Genomic DNA, 19,716 nt, shown 5'->3' on the forward strand with positions numbered 1-19,716 from the left:
GACATGTTCCCTGCCTACAGCAAGCTTACAGTCTAGAGGGGGAGACTGATATTAATATAAATAAATGGCCGATGTTTACCTGAGTGCTGTTGGGCTGAGGGTAGGGTGAACACCAAAGGCCAAAGGTCACAGATCCAAGGGTTTTTTGGTTTGTTTGTTTGTTTGTTTGTTTGTTTTATTGTAGTTGTTAAGCACTTACTATGGTCCAGGCATTGTACGAAGTGCTGGGATGGAAACAGGCTAATCATGGTGGACACAGTCCCTGTCCCTCATGGGCCTCACAATCTTAATTTCCATTTTACAGGTGAGATAACCGAGGCACAGGGAAGTGAAGTGAGTTGCCCGAGGTCACACAGCAAACAAGTAGCAGGGCCAGAATTAGAACCTCTGACGACTAGGCCCAGGCTCTATCAGGCCATGCTGCTTCTCGAGGGCAGATTCAAGTGCGTAGATAATGCAGAAGCAAGAGGGAGCCAGAAGAAAGAGTGCTTGATCCGTGCAGGTTTCTTGAAGGAGAAGTGACTTTTAACCATTCTGTGTGTCTTTTCTCTCATTTTTCTCTCCCAACTCCCAAACAGCCTGAAGGAATCGAAAAGGAGATGACCCAGAGTATCCTCATCTGCACAGAAGGTTAGCTATCCCTCTACCCTCAGGGGTGTGGACCGGTGTTGGTGAGAAAAATGTCCACATGGTGGTCATTTTCTGCTGCCCTTCATTTTCCTGCGGGTACATTACATGCCTCAATGTGAATCTCCAAGTTCTTGGCTATTTGGGGAGCAGCAATGCCGAGTTTCCTACATAATGGTCCTTGGAGCTGTTTTTGATTGCTAGGAGTTGGGGAAAGGAAGAGTACAATTCCTTCATAATGTGGCACTGGGGACTCCATATAGCCTGTGGCCAGGCCTTGCCTTCCTGGCCCTCTGATGACATCAGAGGGGACTTAATCCTTCCACTCACTCACAGAAGAACTGAAATAATAATAATTATGGTACTTGTTAAGTGCTTACTGTGTGCCAAGCATTGTTCTAAGTACTGGAGTAGATACAAGAGATTGGACACAGTCCCTGTCCCATATGGGGCTCACACTCCTAATCCCCATTTTACAGATGAGGTAACTGAGGCCCAGAGAAGTGAGACTTGCCCAAGGTCACACAGCAGGCATGTGGTGGAGCCGGGATTAGAACCCATGTCCTTCTGACTCCCGGCCTGTGCTTTATCCACTAAGAAATGCTACTTCTCTAGTCTGGGCATTCCTACAGGAAAACTGGCTGTCAGGCAAAGATCTGGCCCTGAACTGTCTCACCTTTAGTGGCCAATAGCAGAATCCACACTTTTCACTTCTACATCATTGCCTGAACTACACAACCACTTCTCCAATTCAGCTATGCCCTGTTGTAAAAACATCCTTGTGTGAATGAAAACTGACTCCTATTGGCCATTCTCCCAAATCCCCCATCATCGAGGAAGCCACACAATTTATCGTGGTGCCATTTTGTTCCCAGATACCGACATATCTGAGCAAGTGTCTCTAAGGTTGCCAGGGACATTCGTGAATGGATCGGCCAGAGCTGACTTCACTGTTCTTGGTAAGTTCCTCAAAACCAGTGGGTTAGAGAAGAGCTGGGATGTTGGGGCTGGTGTTTGTATAGGAAGAGAAAGTGTGTGATGAGTCAACAGAGAGGAACCTAGCCTCTATGAATATCTAGGACAAAGCAATTGATCCCAAGGCAACCTTGTCTCTCATTCCAAATCTGAAGCAATCCATAGGGATTGGAAAAGTCCTATAGGTTGTAAGCTCCTTGGGCGAGAATCAAAACATCAATCAATCAGTAGTATTTATTGAGTGCTAAATATGTGCAGGGCACTGTTCTAAGCGCTTGAGAGAGTATGTTACAGGAGAATTAGCAGATGTATTTCCCACCCATAATGAGTTTACAGTCTAGAGGGGGAGAGAATCTACCAACTCTATTCTATTGCACTTTCCTAAGTGCTTAGTACAGTTCTCTGTACACAGTAAGAGTTCAATAAATTCCATTGATTAATGGATAGATTGGATGCCCAGTCTAAAAGTAAAGGCAGAGAGGAGAGTTGCACAATTATCTCTATCCCAATTTTCCCAGAGCACTCTATGCTCTTTTCCTGGGAAAGTGATAAACTATGTATTGGGAATCCATAGACTGCATATGAGTATTATCAATCAATCATATTTGAATGCTTACTTTGTGCAGAGCACTGTATTAAGCGCTTGGGAAGGCACAATACAATGGAATTAGTAGCCTCATTCCCCGCCCAGAATGAGCTTACAGCCTATAGTGGGAGATAGTCATTAACACGAATAAATAAGTCATTTATAATATATAATTTAAAACCATGTACATAATGATTCCAATGTGAAGAGACCCAATTTCTGACTTTAACCATAATCTCCAGTCCTAAAGTACCTGCTAGATTGTAAACTCCTTGAGGGCAGGAATCACATCTACTAATCAATCAATCGTATTTATTGAGCACTTACTGTGTGCAGAGCATTGTACTAAGCGCTTGGGAAGTACAAGTTGGCAACATACAGAGACAGTTCCTACCCAACAGTGGGCTCACAGTCTAGAAGGGGGAGACAGAGAACAAAACCAAACATATTAACAAAATAAAATAAATAGAATAGATATGTACAAGTAAAATAAATAAATAAATAGAGTAATAAATATGTACAAACATACATATATACAGGTGCTGTGGGGAGGGGAAGGAGGTAAGGCGGGGGTATGGGGAGAAGAAGGAGGGGGCTCAGTCTGGGAAGGCCTCCTGGAGGAGATGAGCTCTCAGTAGGGCCTTGAAGGGAGGAAGAGAGCTAGCTTGGCGGATGTGTGGAGGGAGGGCATTCCAGGCCAGGGGGATGACGTGGGCCGGGGGTCGACGGCAGGACAGGCGAGAACGAGGCATGGTGAGGAGATTAGCGGCAGAGGAGCGGAGGGTGCGGGCTGGGCTGTAGAAGGAGAGAAGGGAGGTGAGGTAGGAGGGGGTGAAGTGATGGAGAGCCTTGAAGCCGAGGGTGAGGAGTTTCTACTAAACTACTAACTACTAACACTATCACACTAATCCCAAGCATTTAGTACAGTGCACTGCACAGAGGAAGCACTCAGTACTATCCATTGACTGACCGGTCTTTGTGACTTGGCTTGAAATCCAGTTTGCTTTGAAAATGGCGGAATTGTGCTGCAGCCCTCTGCAGACCCCCTATGGTAAACGCTACCCTCCTTTGGGATTCTCCGTTCATTCATTGATTCATTCAGTTGTATTTATCGAGCATTTACTGTGTGCAGAGCACTGTAATAAGGGTTTGGGAGAGTGTGATACAACAATAAACAGACACATTCCCTGCCCACGACGAGCTCCAATTCTGCCGTTCCCCAGGTGATTGTCTTGGGCAGGCCATGCAGAACTTGGAGAATCTTCTTCAGATGCCCTATGGTTGTGGAGAACAGAATATCGCTCTGCTCGCCTCTGATGTCGCCGTACTGAAATACCTGATTGCAACGGACCAGTTGACGGAGGAGCTCCGATCTAAGGCCATCAGTTTCTTAGCCAGCGGTGAGTTCTGGGTCTACTCGGCTCTCTCTCAGAAATGCTAGAGAAGGAGCGTGGCCTAGCAAGTCGAGCACGGGCCTGGGAATCATGAGGTCGTGGATTCTAATGCTGGCTCTGCTGCTTGTCTGCTGTGTGGACTTAGGCAAGTCACTTCACTTCTCTGTTCCTCAGTTACCTCATCTGTAAAATGGGGATTAAACCTGTGAGCCCCCCATGGGACAACCTGATCACCTTGTAACCTCCCCCAGCGCTTAGAACAGTGCTTTACACATAGTAAGCACTTAACAAAGGCCATCATCATTATTATTATTATGATTATTCTCTGGTCCTCAGTCACCTCATCTGTAAAATGGAGATTAAGATTGTGAGCCCTCTGTGGGACGTGGACTGTATCCAACCTGATTTGCTTTGTACAGAGCCTGATTTTATACAGAGTCTGGCACATAGTAAGCGCTTAACAAATGCCATAAAATAATGCATCAAATTTACCTCCGCCCTGATACCTAGCTGGCTGGATGCTGCCCAGAGAGTCAGCCTGGTTCGGTACTGCTCTTGAGTCCTTTGCCATGATCTGTGTAGTCAGTACCACTACTGGGAAGCAGGGTGGTACCAGTCCTGGGCGTCAGAGTACCTGGGTTCTAATCCTGGCTCTGCCACTTGTCTGCCGTGTGACTTTTGCTGAAGAAAACCTCATGGAGTCTGCGTTGTGTTCAAGTGGGTGTGTTACAGACAAACTTTATTTCTACTAACGTTAGTAGGGAGCCGTGGTTAAGGGTCAAAGTTTCCTCTACTAGTCAAGGGCAACTCACCTCCAAACAATGCAGTTTCTTTATATCCCAGCTCCACCACTTGTCAGCTGTGTGATTTTGGGCAAGTCACTTAACTTCTCTGGGCCTCAGTTCCCTCATCTGTAAAATGGGGATGAAGACTGTGAACCCCACGTGGGACAACCTTGATTACCTTGTATCACCCCCAGTGCTTAGAACAGTGCTGGGCACATAGTAAGTGCTTAACAAATACCAACATTATTATTATTATTATTATATACATTTGGTAAATCATCCAAGCATGTTACGTGATATATACTCCAAGACAAGTAGCAGTAAATTTCTCCTTGAGGTAATTGCTCAGCCCTGACTGGTTCTCCTTATTATAGAGGCCAGGTGGGTAAATGAATTCATTTATTCAGTTGTATTTATTGAGCACTTACTGTGTGCAGAGCACCATACTAAGTGCTTGGAAAGTACACTTACCTCTGATAACTTGGCCATTGGTCCTGACCATGCTAAGGGAGATATAAGGGAGATATCGAGATAAGATGGACATCCGGACAGGATGAACCAAAGGAGAGGAGGATACGTGATTTGCCTGCTTTGAGGAAATGGCAGCTTGGCCATACAAAATGAAATCCAGGCCTAAAGGCACATCACACTCCATCCCTTGGTATTCTACCACTCCAAAGGACTCTAGTCACCGGATTTACCCCGTTCAATTAAACTAGATGGTTCTGAGAAGCAACATGGCCTAGTGGCAAGAGCACAGACTTGGGAGTCAGAGAATGTGGGTTCAAATTCCAGCCCCACCACTTGTCTGCTATGTGACCTCGGGCAAGTCACTTCACTTCTCTGGGCCTCAGTTACCTCATCTGTAAAATGGGGATTAAGACTGTGAGCCCCATGTGGGATAACCTGATTACCTTGTATCTACCCCAGCACTTAGAACAGTGCTTGGCACATAGTAAGCACTTAACAAATACCATAATTATTACTGTTGTTATTCTGAGGCAAGCAAGCAAGCCTGGAGGTGAAACAGCTCAGAGAGGATGGTCTGAGGGGAAGGGACAAATGCAAGGCTCTGTTTACAGTGCTTCCATACCTTTGGCAAGTCACTTAACTTCTCTGTTCCTGTTACCCCATCTCTAAATTGGGGATTAAAACCCTCTGCCTCTATTTAGAGTGTGAGCCCCATGCAGGATAGCATTTGTGTCCAACCTGATTAATTTGGATCTGTCTCTGCTGCTTAGTATACAGGGCTTGAAACATAGTAAGTGCCTTAAAATATCACCAAGTCAACCCACTTTACCATCCCATAAGGCCCAATGGGGCACTCCATGAAAATTGTTCATTGGAGTCCATCGCCCTCCAGTGTCGTTACAAGATTAATAGTTTGGGGAATGGGTGGGATACCTATAAAGGGAAGGCATTTCAAGAAACCTTGTCAAAGAGTTGATGCCTCAAATGTTGCTGGTATTGTTCCAAAATATGCTGCAAATTTCACTCTCCTAGGTTTCTGAAGATGTTTTCCTTTGGCTTTTCACTGTTTTTCAGGGTATCAAAAACAACTGTCCTACAAACTCTTCGATGGCTCCTACAGCACATTTGGAAGGAGAGACATGAAAGGAGACACCCGGTGAGTCATGGGACTCTTCTTAAGCTTAGTTGACTGAGGCTCTTATATCACAAAAAGATAGAAACAATTTCCGGAGAAGCAGTGTAGTGTAGCGGAAAAATTCTGGGCCTAAGAGTCTGCGGATCTGAATTCTGATCCCAGCTCTGACACTTGCCTGCTGTGTGACCCTGGGAAAGTCATTTCACTATGCCTGTTTCCTCATCTGTAAAACCTGTGCTTCCTACCTCATAGACTGTGAAGCTCATGAGGGACAGGGAATGTGTCTAAACTGGCACATAGTAAGTACTTAATAAATATTATTCTTATTGATATTATTATTACTAAATTATAATCTGGAGTTTAGTTCCCTGAAATGTCTTATGAAAAGGGAGTGGGAAGTAATGTAGGAGATAGAGACTCCTAAATTAGTCATTCTAATCTGCTCTCATTTGCATGTAGACTGTTAATGCCTTAATAACAATAACTGTGTACCAGGCACTGTACTGAGTGCTGGAGTGGACACAGTCCCTGTCCCATATGGCGCTTGGGTTCTAATCCTGGCACTGCCACTCATCAGCTGTGTGACTTTGGGCAAGTCACTTGACTTCTCTGTGCCTGTTACCTCATCTGTATAATGGGGAATAAGACTGTGAGCCCCACATGGGACAACCTAATAACCTTGTATCTACCCCAGCTCTTAAAACAGTGCTCAGCACATAGTAAGCACTTAACAAATACCATCATTATTATTATTATTCCCATTTTACAGATAAGCACAGAGAAGAAATGACTTGCTTAAGGTCACACAGCAGACAAGTGGTGGAGCTGGGATTAGAACACAGGTCTTTCTGACTCCCAAGCCCGTGCTCTGCCCAACTTCTTATAAGCAGGGATCCTTTCTACCAACTATATTGAACTGTACTCTGCACACAATAGGCGCTCAATTGATTGATTGACTGGTAGGTTGAGCACCTTAATAGTAACTGATTTCCACAAAAAAAACATTTACACTATTAAACAATTCTTTTATACTTCTGGGAAATCTATGAAGGCTTTCTAACACTTACTTCAAATTTCACACCACCCGTATTCCTCAAGTTCACACCACTTTAGAGGTAGTGGGCTTTATGAAAAAGCCAAAGATCTTGGAAGTTAGCAGATGTAGGTTATAGACTCAGCTCTGTCACTACCCTCCTGTGTTTTTACTGTGTGACTCCAGGAATCTAGATCTCAGATTCCTCATCTGTAAAATGGGAAGGAAATATTGCTGCCTCTCCCTACCACTCGGAGAAGGCGAAACACTTTAAAAAAAAAAAGATAATGATACAAAGTGCTTCGGATTACTAAAAATGCCTTACAAATTCAAGGTGTAAGGTGACTTTGGGAATCTCCTAGAGAACCAAGTCAGAAAGAATCAAGGGAATTTTGATTCCTTTCCTTCATAATGTGAGGATAATAATTAGAGGGGCTTTTAAAGCACTTATCAGATCGGATAATCCTTTAAGTTAGTGCTGGGATTCATTAAAACAGGAGACTCTATAACAACAAGTTGAACATCGATTCACGTCTGAGAATTCAGAAAGATAAATCAGGTCCATGGTTCTCGAGCATAAATCGATAAAAATGATTACTCAATAGTATTTATTTTGGGCAGAGCACTCTATTATAATCTTGGGGATTAGTAGACAAAATTGAGATAGGAGACACAATTCCTGTCATCTAAGGATGAAGCTGCCAAAGACTAGTAGAAAGAAAACAGGCCTGGAAGTCAGAGGACCTGAGTTCTATTCCCCGTTCCGCCACATCTGCTGGTTGACCTTGGGCCAGTCACTTCATTTCTGTGTGCCTCACTTTCCTTATCTGTAAAATGAAGACTCGATTCCACTCCCTCCTACCTAGACTGTGAGCCTCATGTGGGATGGAAACTGTCCAAACTGTATTTACCCCAGGTGCCTTAGAACAGTGCTTGGCACATAGTAAGCCTTAACAAATACTATCATTATTATTATCGAGGATCTTGCGGTCTAGCAGGAGAGGGAGATGCAAAACCAAAGGACACATAGGGGAAGCAAACAAGTTTGAAGATCTGTATGTAAGTGCTAGACAGAGAGGGGTGACCTGTCAAAGTAGAGAGGGGAAAAAAACAATTACTCTCCCCCTCTTCAAAGCCTTATTGAAGGCACATCTCCTCCAAGAGGCCTTCCTAGATGAAGCTCCACTTTTCCTCATCTGCCATTCCCTTCTGCTTTGCCCTGACACTCTCCCTTTGGTCTTCTCCCCACTCCCAGCTCCACAGCACTTACGTGTATATCCGTCATTTTATTTATGTACATTGAAGTCTGTCTCCCCACCTCTAGACTGAGCTCGTTTTGGGCAGGGAATGTTACTGATTATTGTTGTATTGTACTTTCCCAAGCGCTTAGTATAGTGCTCTGCACACAGTAAGCACTTAATAAATATGAATGAATGGAAGGCCTCCTGGATACGTGATTTTTAGCAGGGCTCTGAAGATGTATTCTAATGTATATATGTATATGTGTTTGTATGTATTCATTACTCTATTTTGCTTGTACATATCTATTCTATTTTATTTTGTTAATATGTTTTGTTTTGTTCTCTGTCTCCCCCTTCTAGACTGTGAGCCCACTGTTGGGTAGGGACCGTCTCTATATGTTGCCAATTTGTACTTCCCAAGAGCTTAGTACAGTGCTCTGCCCACAGTAAGTGCTCAATAAATACGATTGATTGATTAATGAACGCTTGCTACATTCTCCCTCCTCAGGCCAGTTGAGTGGCGATGCTCTTGATTAGCATCCCTAATGAGGTAGAGGATGCCCTGTTTCGATATGTTTTGCCCCTGAAAATGACATGGGCGCTGGGACAGCTCCAGCAACTTCCCTTTGCACACATCCCGTTGAGGTTTGTTTCATTCCAGGCTCACCGCCATCGTGTTCAAGACATTTGGGAAGATGAAGGATTACACCTACATTGATGAGACGGTCCAATCCCAGACTATGATATGGCTTTCAAGACAACAGAAAGAGAATGGCTGCTTCATGAACCAAGGCAAACCTTTCAACAACGCCCTGGAGGTGAGAGACGATGACTCTACCCACTTTCCTCACACAAGAGTACCTGCCTCTAGAGAAGTAGTGTGGTTTAATCGATAGAGCCCTGGTCTGGGAGTCAGAAAGATCTGAGTTCTAATCCCGGCTCCGCCACATGTCTGCTGTGTGACCTTAGGCAACTCACTTAACTTCTCTGGGTCTCAGTTACCTCATCTGTAAAATCGGGATTAAGAGTGTGAGCCCCATGTGGGACAGGGACTGTGTACAACCTGATTAATTTTATCTACCCAGCACTGAGAACAGTGCTTGGCACATAGTAAGTGTTTAACAAGTACCATAATTATCATTATTATTATTAATAAGAGCTGGGTAAACAGAGACAATTCCTCTCTCCTTTCTGTCCTTTCATCACCATCATTGGTATTTATTGAGCACTTACTATTAGCGGAAAGATCCAGAGAGTGGGAGCTGGGAAGACCACGTTATTGGTTTGCTGACTGACCTTGGATAAGTCCCTTAACTTCTCTGGGTCTCATTTTCCTCATCTGTAAAATGGGGATAAAATAGACTGTTGGCCCTATGTGGGACAGAGCCTGGATCTGCTATCTAGACCTTGTATCTTCCCCACTGCTTGATCAATGCTTAATTCTTGTTATTATTGCTATTTCACTTGATCATTTGGATTTGATTTCACGTGGGCCTCTATTATGCCACACATGCACCTACTGATAAGAGCTCACTATCAACAGTGTCATCTTGGAACTCTGGAGTGATTATTATCATCACCAGCAGCAGAAACAACATCCAAATTATTTATTGAGGGTCTACAATACATAGAATCCCATATTCAGTGCTTGGAGAAACACTGACAAAAAAAAAACACCATTAAACACAGTCTCTGCCCCCAGGAGGCTTAACATCTTGTGGGGAGAACAAGCTCAAAGACAGTTAGCAACTCAGCATTCTAGAATGTGTTTCATCATCTGCCTTCTCTTCTGTTTGCTTTCAGGGAGGAGATACAGATGAAGTTTCCCTGACAGCACTAGTTGTTGGAGCTTTGCTCCAAACTGGATTGAATTCCACGGTACATGAAGGTGCAATCCTAGAATTCCCCGACTGCAAGACCACGCAAGGGGCCATATGATAATTGCCTCGTCCTAGGCAGAATCCTTTTCTACGAGAAGCAGCATGGCCTAGTGAATAGAGCAAGGGCTTGGAAGTCAGAAGGTCCTGGGATATAATCCTGGCTCTGCTGCTTGTCTGCTGTGAGACGTTGGGCAAGCCCCTTCACTGCTCTGTGCCTCAGTTATCTCATCTATAAAATGGGGATTAAGACTGTGAGCCCATTTGGGACGTGGATTGTGTCCAACCTGGTTAGCTTGTATCTACCCAGCACTTAGTACAGTGCCTGGCACATAGTAAGCGTTTAATAGATACCATAAAAATCCTTATCTAAATAAGGTAGATTAATCATAATTCATAGCTGTTACAGAGTGTACTAAAGCATATTTGAGAAGTTCCGAGCTGGAAGAGTTAGGAACTAAACAAAGTCATTAGGGAAGCCATGTGGCCTAGCCGAAAGATCATGGGCCTGCGAGTCAGGAGATTCATTTCTTCTCTGCTGCTTGCCTGTTGTGTGATCTTGGCCAAGTCACTTGACTTCTCTGTGCCTCACTTTCCTCATCCGTAAAAGGATGGATTAAATACCTGTTCTCCCTCTCCATTAGTCCATGAGACATATGTGGGAACAAACACTGTATCTGATTTGATTATATCTGCTCCAGTGCTTAGCATATCCATTCATTCATTCAGTCATATTTATTGAGTGCTTACTGTGTGCAGAGCACTGTACTAACCACTTGGGAAAATGCAATGCAACATAGTGAGCAACTAATAAAATAACACAATCATTTGTTAGTCTACTATTTCGGCCAGGCATGACAAATGGATTTCACTCCTTGCCTGAAACTATATTTCATACCTTTGATTTCTCCAAAAGTATTTAGAGGATTTTTTTTTCTAAAACTTTACCTCTGAATCAAGAATAAAGGTTACAGAAACCCCATTTCAGAGCTAAGGGATAAGCATCAGTCATGACGGGGAACTGTGAAATCTGAGAGGTTGTTCCTCTTCTGAAATGGACTCATTTTGATTTTTGTTGTTCTCCATTCCTTTCTGAACAGCATTCTCTTGTACGGAGAGGGCTGATTTGTCTGAATGAAGCTTATAACCGCATCATTAGTTCCAACATCATCTACAGCCAGGTACTAATGGCCTACACATTTGCCTTAGCCAGACAAGAAGAGAAAGTGGAATCCTTACTGCAGAGACTGGATCAATCTGCTAAGAAAGATGGTGAGCACCACTAAGACTCTCCCGCTGCCTGGAGAGGAAGGATTTTATTATTCAACTCTTAGAAACTCTCTGGAGAGTGAAGAGCCCTGCACATAGTAAGGGCAATAAAAAGCAGCAGCATGGCTTAGTGGATAGAGCACGGGCTTGGGAGTCAGAAGGATCTGGGTTCTGGTGGGCTCTGCCGCTTGTCTGCTGTGTGACCTTGGGCAAGTCACTTCACTGCTCTGGGCCTCAGTTACCTCATCTGTAAAGAGGGGATTGAGACTGTGAGCCCCATATGGAACAGGGACTGTGCACAAACCCGATTTGCTTGTATCTACCCCAGCACTCAGTACAGTGCCTGGCACATAGTAAGTGCTCAACAAATATTATTATTATTATTATTATTATTATTATTATTATTATTCTGTTAGAATAACAGCCCTGGCTTCAAGAGACAAAACTGGCCTCCAAAGAGTCCCCCCACCTCAGTGGTCCCCAGCTTCCCCACTAGGAAGTGTGTGGCAACAGCATGAGCTAGTGGAAAGAACACAGTCCTGAGAAATCAGGGGACCTGGGTTCTAATCCTGAAAATCCTTGCTGTGTGACCTTAACATGTCACTTGACTTCTCTGTGCTTCAGTTCTCCTCTTATCCCTCCTATTTAGATTGTGAGCCCCATGTGGGACAGGGACTGTGTCCAACCTAGTTAATTTGTACATACCCTAGACACATATTAAGTACTTAACAAGCACCATAAAAAAACTAAAAATCCCAGCATATTTGGCAAGAATGTGCAGCTAATCCTACAGCCCTTTCTATTTGCTTCATGCAGTTTCACTTGAATGAAGGATCATAGCCTAGTGGAAAGAAAGGAGGCCTGAGACTCAGAAGATCTGGGTTCTAATCCAAACTCCACCACTCATCCACTGTGTGGCCTTAGATATGTCACTTCACAACTCTGGGTCTCAGTTACCTTATCTGCAAACTGTAGATTCGATCATAATTAATAATTACGGTATTTGTTAAGCACTTACTATGTTCCAAGCACTATTCTAAACACCGGGGCAGATACGAGGTAATCAGGTTGTCCAACGTGGGGCTCACAGTCTTTAATCCCCATTTTACAGATGAGGTAACTGAGACACAGAGGAGTCTAATGACTTGTCCAAGGTTACACCACAGACAAGTAGCAGAGCCTGGATTAGAACCCACATTCTTTGACTCCCAAGCCCGTGCTCTTTAATGCTTGTACTCCCTCCTACTTAAATTGGGAGCCCCATAGTGGTACAGTACATAAGTACAGTGCTTGACACCTAGCAAATGCTTAACAAAAGCTATTATCACTATTGTTATTAGTAGTAGTATTATTATTACCTCTTCCATCCTCAGGCAGCACAGTGCACTGGGAACGGGAAAAGAAGCCCCGGCCGGATGACCTCCCCTCTTTCTCTCCTCGGGCCCCCTCGGCTGAGGTGGAAATAACGTGTTACGGGCTTCTGGCTGTCATATCCAAAGCTGTACCTGACCTAACTCTGGCCACCAAGATCGTGCTGTGGATCGTCAAGCAACAGAATCCCTATGGAGGCTTCTCCTCCACTCAGGTGATTTTTGCGTTCACACAGATGCTCAGGGTTCTGCCTAAGGACCCTTAGCGGGGAAGCAACAGCAGGCTGTAAAAAGGAGATTGAGCATGAGCTCCAAGTGGGACAGGGACTGTGTCCAACCTGATTAACTTGTATGTGTCCCAGTGCTTAGAACAGTTCTTGGCACATAGTACTATGCACTTGGGAGAGTACTGTATAACAATAAACAGACACATTCTCCACCCACAAGGAGCTTACAGTCTAGACCCTATCTAAGCCCTCTTTTCCTTTTTTTCAACTCCCTTCTGTATCTTCCTGCTTTGCTCCTTTCATTCATCCCCCCCCCCCCCCAGCCCCACAGCACTTATGTACATATCTGTAATTTATTTATTTATGTTATTGTCTGTCTCCCTCTCTAGACTGTAAACTCATGTGGGCAGGGAATGTGTCCGTTATATTGTTCTATTCTCTTCTAAGTGCTTAATACAGTGCTCTGCACACAGTAAGCGCTCAGTAAATACGGTTGACTGACTGACTCTGGTCGAGCAATTTCAGACTCCTGACCTGCCTAGCATTAGGTTGGGAAGCAGCGTGGCCAATGGGAAAGAACACGGGCCCAGGAGTAGAAAGACCTGGGTTCTAATCCCAGCTCCTTTGCTTGCCTCCTGGTTGACCTTGAGCAAATCACTTAACTTCTCTGTGCCTAAGTTTATAAAATGGGAGTTAAATTGCTGTTTTTTCCTCCATCCCCCCGACCCCCGCAACACACACACTTGGACTGTAAGCCTCATGTGAGACAGAGCTATTACCAATCTGTATATACTGTTTCTACTCAAGCACTTAGTACCATGCTCAGTACATAGTAGGTACTTAACAAATACCTCAATTATTATCATTATTATTAAAAGGATTATCCTTCATTTAGTAGATGATGTTGCACACTAAACACTTGGGAAAATGTAACTGAAAGAAGACGTGTTCCTTACCCACAAGAAGTTTACATTCTAATGGAAGAGACAGAAATAAAGATTTACAATTAGAGCAATTAGAATAAATAATTCATGAGAAGCAGCGTGGCCTAGTGGAAGGAGCACAGGCCTAGAAATCTGGGGATGTGGGTTCTAATCCCATTTTTGCCAAATGATAATAACTATAATAATAATTGTGGTATTAAGTGCTTACTGTGTGCCAGGCACAGTACTAAGCACTAGGGGGAATACAATCAAATCAGGTTGGACACAGTCCCTGTCCCACAACAGGCTCACAGTCTTGATTCCCCATTTTCCAGATGAGGTAACTGAGGCCCAGACAAATGAAGTGACTTGCCCAAGGTCACACAGCAGAGAAGTGGCTGAGCCTGGATTAGAACCCATGGCCTTCTGACTCTTCGATCCATGTTCTAACCACTAGGCCATGCTGCTTCTTTAAACACTGGCCAAGTCACTTGAACTCTCTGTGCCTCAGTTTCCTGATCTATAAAATGGGGATTAATTACCCATACTCCCTGTTCATTAGACTGTGAGCCCTGTGTCATACTGGAATTGTGTCCGACTTGATTCTCTTGTATCTAGCCCAGGGCTTATCACATACTGAGTGCTTAAAAAATACCATTATTACTATTGTTATTACTTAGACCAACCAAGATGGCTGCTGCTAAATCAAAAGAGCAGAGGAGACAGGAATTTCAGGGAGTTTGCTATAGTGGGTTTCAAGATGGGATTCTTGGCAAAACCATTAACTATTCCTGCAAGTTGCAGGATTTATTTTTGTTCGTTTGTTCTTTTTTAAAATTATATTTGTTCAGAGTTTATTATGTACTAAGGCACTAAACTATATTAAGTGCTGGGGTAAATATAAGCTTGGACCCATTCTATTTCCCTTATGGGGATCACAGTCTTAATCCCCATTTTACAGATGAGATAGCTGGAGCAAAGTGAGGTGACTTGCCCAAGGTCACGCAGCAGAAAAGTAACAGAACTGGGATTAGAACCCAGATCCACTAGAACATGCTCCTTCCCATTACTAGTTTTGTGCTTAACATTCAAAGCAGTGTGGCTTAGTGGAAAGAGCCCCGGCTTGGGAGTCAGAGGACGTGAGTTCTAATCCCAGCTCCACAACTTGTCAGCTGTGTGATTTTGGGCAAGTCACTTAACTTCTATGTGCTTTAGCTACCTGATAACCTTGTATCTATCCCAGTGCTTAGAACAGTGTTTGTCACATAGTAAGCGCTTAACAAATACCATCATTATTATTCAGTTTGTCCCAGGCTGAAATGGGCTCCAGACTGAAAGGATCTCTTCAGAAAGCCTTCTCAAAGCCAGAGAGGGAGAGCTCGTTTCTGGAGCCAACCTGGCCACACCGTCGGAAAATACCCTCAATGGCATGTGAATAATCTCTTTTCCTAGCACCCTTAGTGAAAGCCTCAGTCTCATCTGAATTAGTTTCTCTGTACTCATTCTCCAGGACCAACATACATCCTGTTCTATTACTCAAAAAAGTTACATCTTTGGTGCCACGGAGCTAGAGAATGTGCTCCTAGTCAGGACCGGTTTGAAGGGTGGGTGAAGTGGTGGTTACACAAGGGCTTATCCCTTCTCTCTAGTGACAGAGATCTCGTGGGTAGAGACCCTGAGTAGATTTCCGTGTGTGTGTGTGTGTGTGTGTGTGTGTCTTTCTCTCCTCTTTCTCTCCTATCCTCTCTGTATCTCTCTCTCCCTCCCTCCCCCTCCTCTATTTTCTTACCCCTTCCTCTCTCTTTCCCCCCCTCTCTCCCCTTTTCTCTCTCTCCTCCTCTCTCCCCTCCTCTCTTTCTTCCCCCACTTCTTTCACTCCCTCTTCTCTCTTCCTCCTCTCCCCTCCCCCTCCCCTTTCTCTCTTCCCAGCTCTTTCTTACCCCCTTTTTCTCCATCCCTCTCTTTCCCCCTTCCTCTCTCTCCCTGCTTTTTCTCTCACCCCGTTCCCCTCTCTTCCCTCTCTTCACTCTTCCCTCTCCTCTGGCTCCCCTCCTCCCTTTTCCTCTTCCTCTCTTTCTCCCCCTCCTTTCTCTCCCCCAGCTCTCTCCCTTCTCCCTCCTCTCTCTCTCCTCCCTCCCTCCCCTTTCCCCCTCTCTTTTTCCCCTCCTGTCTCTCCCTCCTTCTATCTCTCCCCTTCCTGTCTCTCACCCCTCCTGCCTCTATCCCTCCTGTCTCCCCCACTTCCTGTCTTCCCCTTCCTGTCTTACTCCTCCTCTCTCTCCCCTTTTCCTCCCCTCCTCCCTCTCTCTCCCTCTCCCTCTCCCTCTCCCCCCCCCACCCCCACCCCCAATCAGTGCTGTGGGCTGCAGGGAAAGGCTGGCAGTCCCAAGCAAACCAACCTTCCACAGCCTCAGGGTAGGAAGGGAGTGGGGAAATTTTCAAATGTGGAAAAACTAGATGCTCCTTAAACCACCTCCTCCTTAAGCTAATTCCAGGATGGTGTTGAGCGTGGAACAAAGGGTTCTTAGGTTTAATCCAGGGAGAAGACAGTTTCAAAGCAGAAATGGATTCTTCTCTTTAAAACTTTCCTCTCCCTCTCCCTTGCCCTCAGCCAACAAGTTGTCTATACAGTGTCAGCTCAATCAATCAATGAAACTGAGAAGCAGCGTGGCTTTGTGGATACAGCATGGCCCTGGGGGTCAAAAGGACCGGTTTTGCTATTCGTCTGCTGTGTGACCTTGGGCAAGTCACTTCAATTCTCTGGGCCTCAGTGCTCTGTACATAGTAAGCATCTCTGGGCCTCAGTGACCTCATCTGTAAAATGGGGATTAAAAGTGTAAATTCCATGTGGGACAGGGACTGTATCCAGCTGGATTAATTTGCATCTACCCCAGTGCTTAGAATAGTGTTTGGCACATAGTAAGCACTTAACAAATACCATGATAACTAGTATTACTGTTATTATTATTATTAATCAGTGGTATTTACTGATGCTTTACGGTGTGCAAAGCCTTGAACTAAGTGCTGGGAGAGCACATTGGAGCAAGTGGACATGGCTTTAGTGTTCCAACTTCCAGGTTGGAGGATGGGGGTGGTTCCCTCCATCGTACCCAGGTGTCATCTTTCCAACTACTCTTTCCATCGTACTTTTGCAGGACACGGCCATTTGTCTCGACGCCCTGAGCCTCTATGAGACCTTGACCTTCTCTAAGGGCCAGAACACGGTCACTATCAGCTCGGAAAAATCCAGCGAGGTCTTCCAGGTGAACGGGGACAACCGCCTTCTGCTCCAGCGCTCCAACCTGGTCCAGGTCCCCGGGAATTACACGGTGGATGTAGCCGGCAAAGGATGTGCTTTCATCCAGGTAACTCGAACTCCTTACCAAGCACATCAGCCTGGAAGAGGTGCCTGGGACCATTCATTCAATTGTATTTATTGAGCGCTTACTGTGTGCAGAGCACTATACTAAGCGCTTGAGAGTAGCATAAAACGATAAACAAACAGATTCCCTCTCCCTAGAGGGATGGACATTAATATAAATAAATAAATTACAGACATGTAATAAATTATGGGTATGTTTCCTCCTTCCACCCTGACCTCATTTAAAGTTAGAATAAAGGATGGATGAAAACTCAGCCCAGAGTACATTAGCTTTATTGCCACAAGTATTTTGTAGTTTTACCCCATAGAAATGGACCTAGAATCTGACTGCAAACTGACAGGGAGGGGTTGGAGATGAACCCACAGTTATGTTCATCCTGGATATCGGAACAGGGCGGCTTTGGGCAAATGATAGGTCAAGATGATTCCTTAACATCTGTCTACCTTGGCTTACCATTTCCCAACCCAGGGATTTGCTCTCCTGTTGTTGACTGTTGAGGACGTTGAGGGGGAAGTTGAAAAACTCAGTAGGTTCTCATTAAGAGGCACAACAAAATCATCACTAAAGAAACATCTCCACCTGTCTTTCCCTGATTCAGCCCTCCATTCTGGAATGCCTTCCCTCCTCAAATCCCAAAGACATTTACTCTTCCCAGCTTCAAAGCCTTATTGAAGGCACATCTCCTCCCAGAGGCCTTCCATGACTAAGCCCCCCTTTCCTCTTCTCCCACTCCCTTCTGCATCACCCTGGCTTGCTCGCTTTATTCCTCCACACTCTCAGACCAGCAGCACTTATGTCCATATCTGTCAGTTATTTATATTAATGCCTGTCTTCCCCTTAGACCCCAGACAGTAAGCTCGTTGTGGGCAGGGAATGTGCCTGCTTATTGTTCATTTATTCATTCAATCATATTTATTGAGCACTTACTGTGTGCAGAGCGCTGTACTAAGCACTTGGGAAGTATAAGTTGGCAACATATAGAAATGGCCCCTACCCAACAACGGGCTCACAGTCTAGAAGGGGGAGACAGACAACAAAACAAAACATGTGGACAGATGTCAAGTCGTCAGAACAAATAGAATTAAAGATAAATGCACATCATTAACAAAATTAACAGAATAGTAAATATGTACAAGTAAAATAAATAGGGTAATAAATCTGTACGGTTGGGGGGATGGGGAGGAGGAGAGGAAAAAGGGTGCTCAGTCTGGGAAGTCTTAATATTGTTGTATTATACTCTCCCAAACACTTAGTACAATGCTCTTCACACTGTAAGTGCTCGATATATGAATGAATCAATGAATGAATCATTGTGTCTCATCTATAGACAACGCTGAGATACAATGTGCTGCTATCACAGATGGGAGCGGGATTTTCCCTTTATGTGGAGACAGCAAATAGCAGTTGTACAGATGGATTCCAGGACAAGTTCGACTTGTTCATCACCACCAGGTAAGAGTCTCTCTGTGACTCAACTCCATAAGAAAGACATTGTCATTCAATTGTATTTATTGATCACTTACTATGTGCAGAGCACTGTACTAAGTGCTTAAAAAGTACAATTCAGCAATAAAGAGAGACTATCCGTGCCCACACAGGGCATTGTCAGGGAGGGGGGATTCAGTTTCAGGAAGCAATCCATCAATCAATTTATTGAGCACCTATCATATGCAGAGCACTGTAGTAAGTGCTTGAGAGAGCAATAATAATTATTATTATTCCTCTAAACTAGCTTGTGGGCAGGGAAAGTGCCTGCTAATTCTGTTTTATTGTACCCTCCCAAGCATTTACTACAGTGCTCTGTACATAGTAAGCACTCAGTAAATACCATTGATTAATAATGGTGGTATTTGTTAAGCTCTTACTGTGTGCCAAGCAATGTACTAAGAGCTGGGGTAGATACAAGATGCGGGTCCCACATGAGGCTCACTGTCTGATTAGAAGGGAGAACAAGTATTGAATCCTCACTTTGCAGTTGAGGGAACTGAGGCACAAAGAAGTTAAGTGACTTGCCCAAGTTCACACTGCAGACAAGTGGCAGAGCCAGGATTAGAACCCAGGTCTGAGCCCAGAAAACAGTATTGTAGTTGGAAAACACATTCCCTGTCCACAAAAAGCATACTGTCCAGAGGACAAGAAATTTACCTGAAGATGTCCTTCAACAAATGAAATGTGGTAACAGTGCCATGAAGATTTCAGGCATCTGGAAAATTTTATTATTATTATAGGTACTGGAGTTAATACAAGTGAATCAGGTTGAACACAGTCTCCCTATCTCCCTGAAAGGGAGTAGGATTTAATCCCCATTTTACATTTGGGGAAACTGAGGCACAGAGTAATTATGTGACTTGTCCAAAGTCACATAGGAAGCAATTGGCAGATTCAAGATTAGAACCTAGGTTCTCTGACTCTCAGGCCCG

General features: G+C 44.4%; 1 protein-coding gene across 1 annotated transcript in view; it reads left to right on the forward strand.

The window, feature by feature from the left end:
- Positions 1-19,716, forward strand: part of LOC119939623 (ovostatin homolog 2-like) — a 62,243-nt gene that overhangs the window by 38,070 nt on the left and 4,457 nt on the right. Inside the window, exons 22-31 of the mRNA XM_038759746.1 lie at positions 579-630; positions 1,503-1,586; positions 3,412-3,588; positions 5,913-5,994; positions 8,909-9,065; positions 10,051-10,125; positions 11,225-11,396; positions 12,767-12,978; positions 17,069-17,278; positions 18,624-18,748. Coding sequence (XP_038615674.1) covers positions 579-630; positions 1,503-1,586; positions 3,412-3,588; positions 5,913-5,994; positions 8,909-9,065; positions 10,051-10,125; positions 11,225-11,396; positions 12,767-12,978; positions 17,069-17,278; positions 18,624-18,748 — 1,346 coding nt within the window. The remainder of the gene's footprint in view (positions 1-578; positions 631-1,502; positions 1,587-3,411; positions 3,589-5,912; positions 5,995-8,908; positions 9,066-10,050; positions 10,126-11,224; positions 11,397-12,766; positions 12,979-17,068; positions 17,279-18,623; positions 18,749-19,716) is intronic.

Source organism: Tachyglossus aculeatus, chromosome 17, assembly GCF_015852505.1.
Source record: "Tachyglossus aculeatus isolate mTacAcu1 chromosome 17, mTacAcu1.pri, whole genome shotgun sequence".
Taxonomy (NCBI): Eukaryota; Metazoa; Chordata; class Mammalia; order Monotremata; family Tachyglossidae; genus Tachyglossus; species Tachyglossus aculeatus.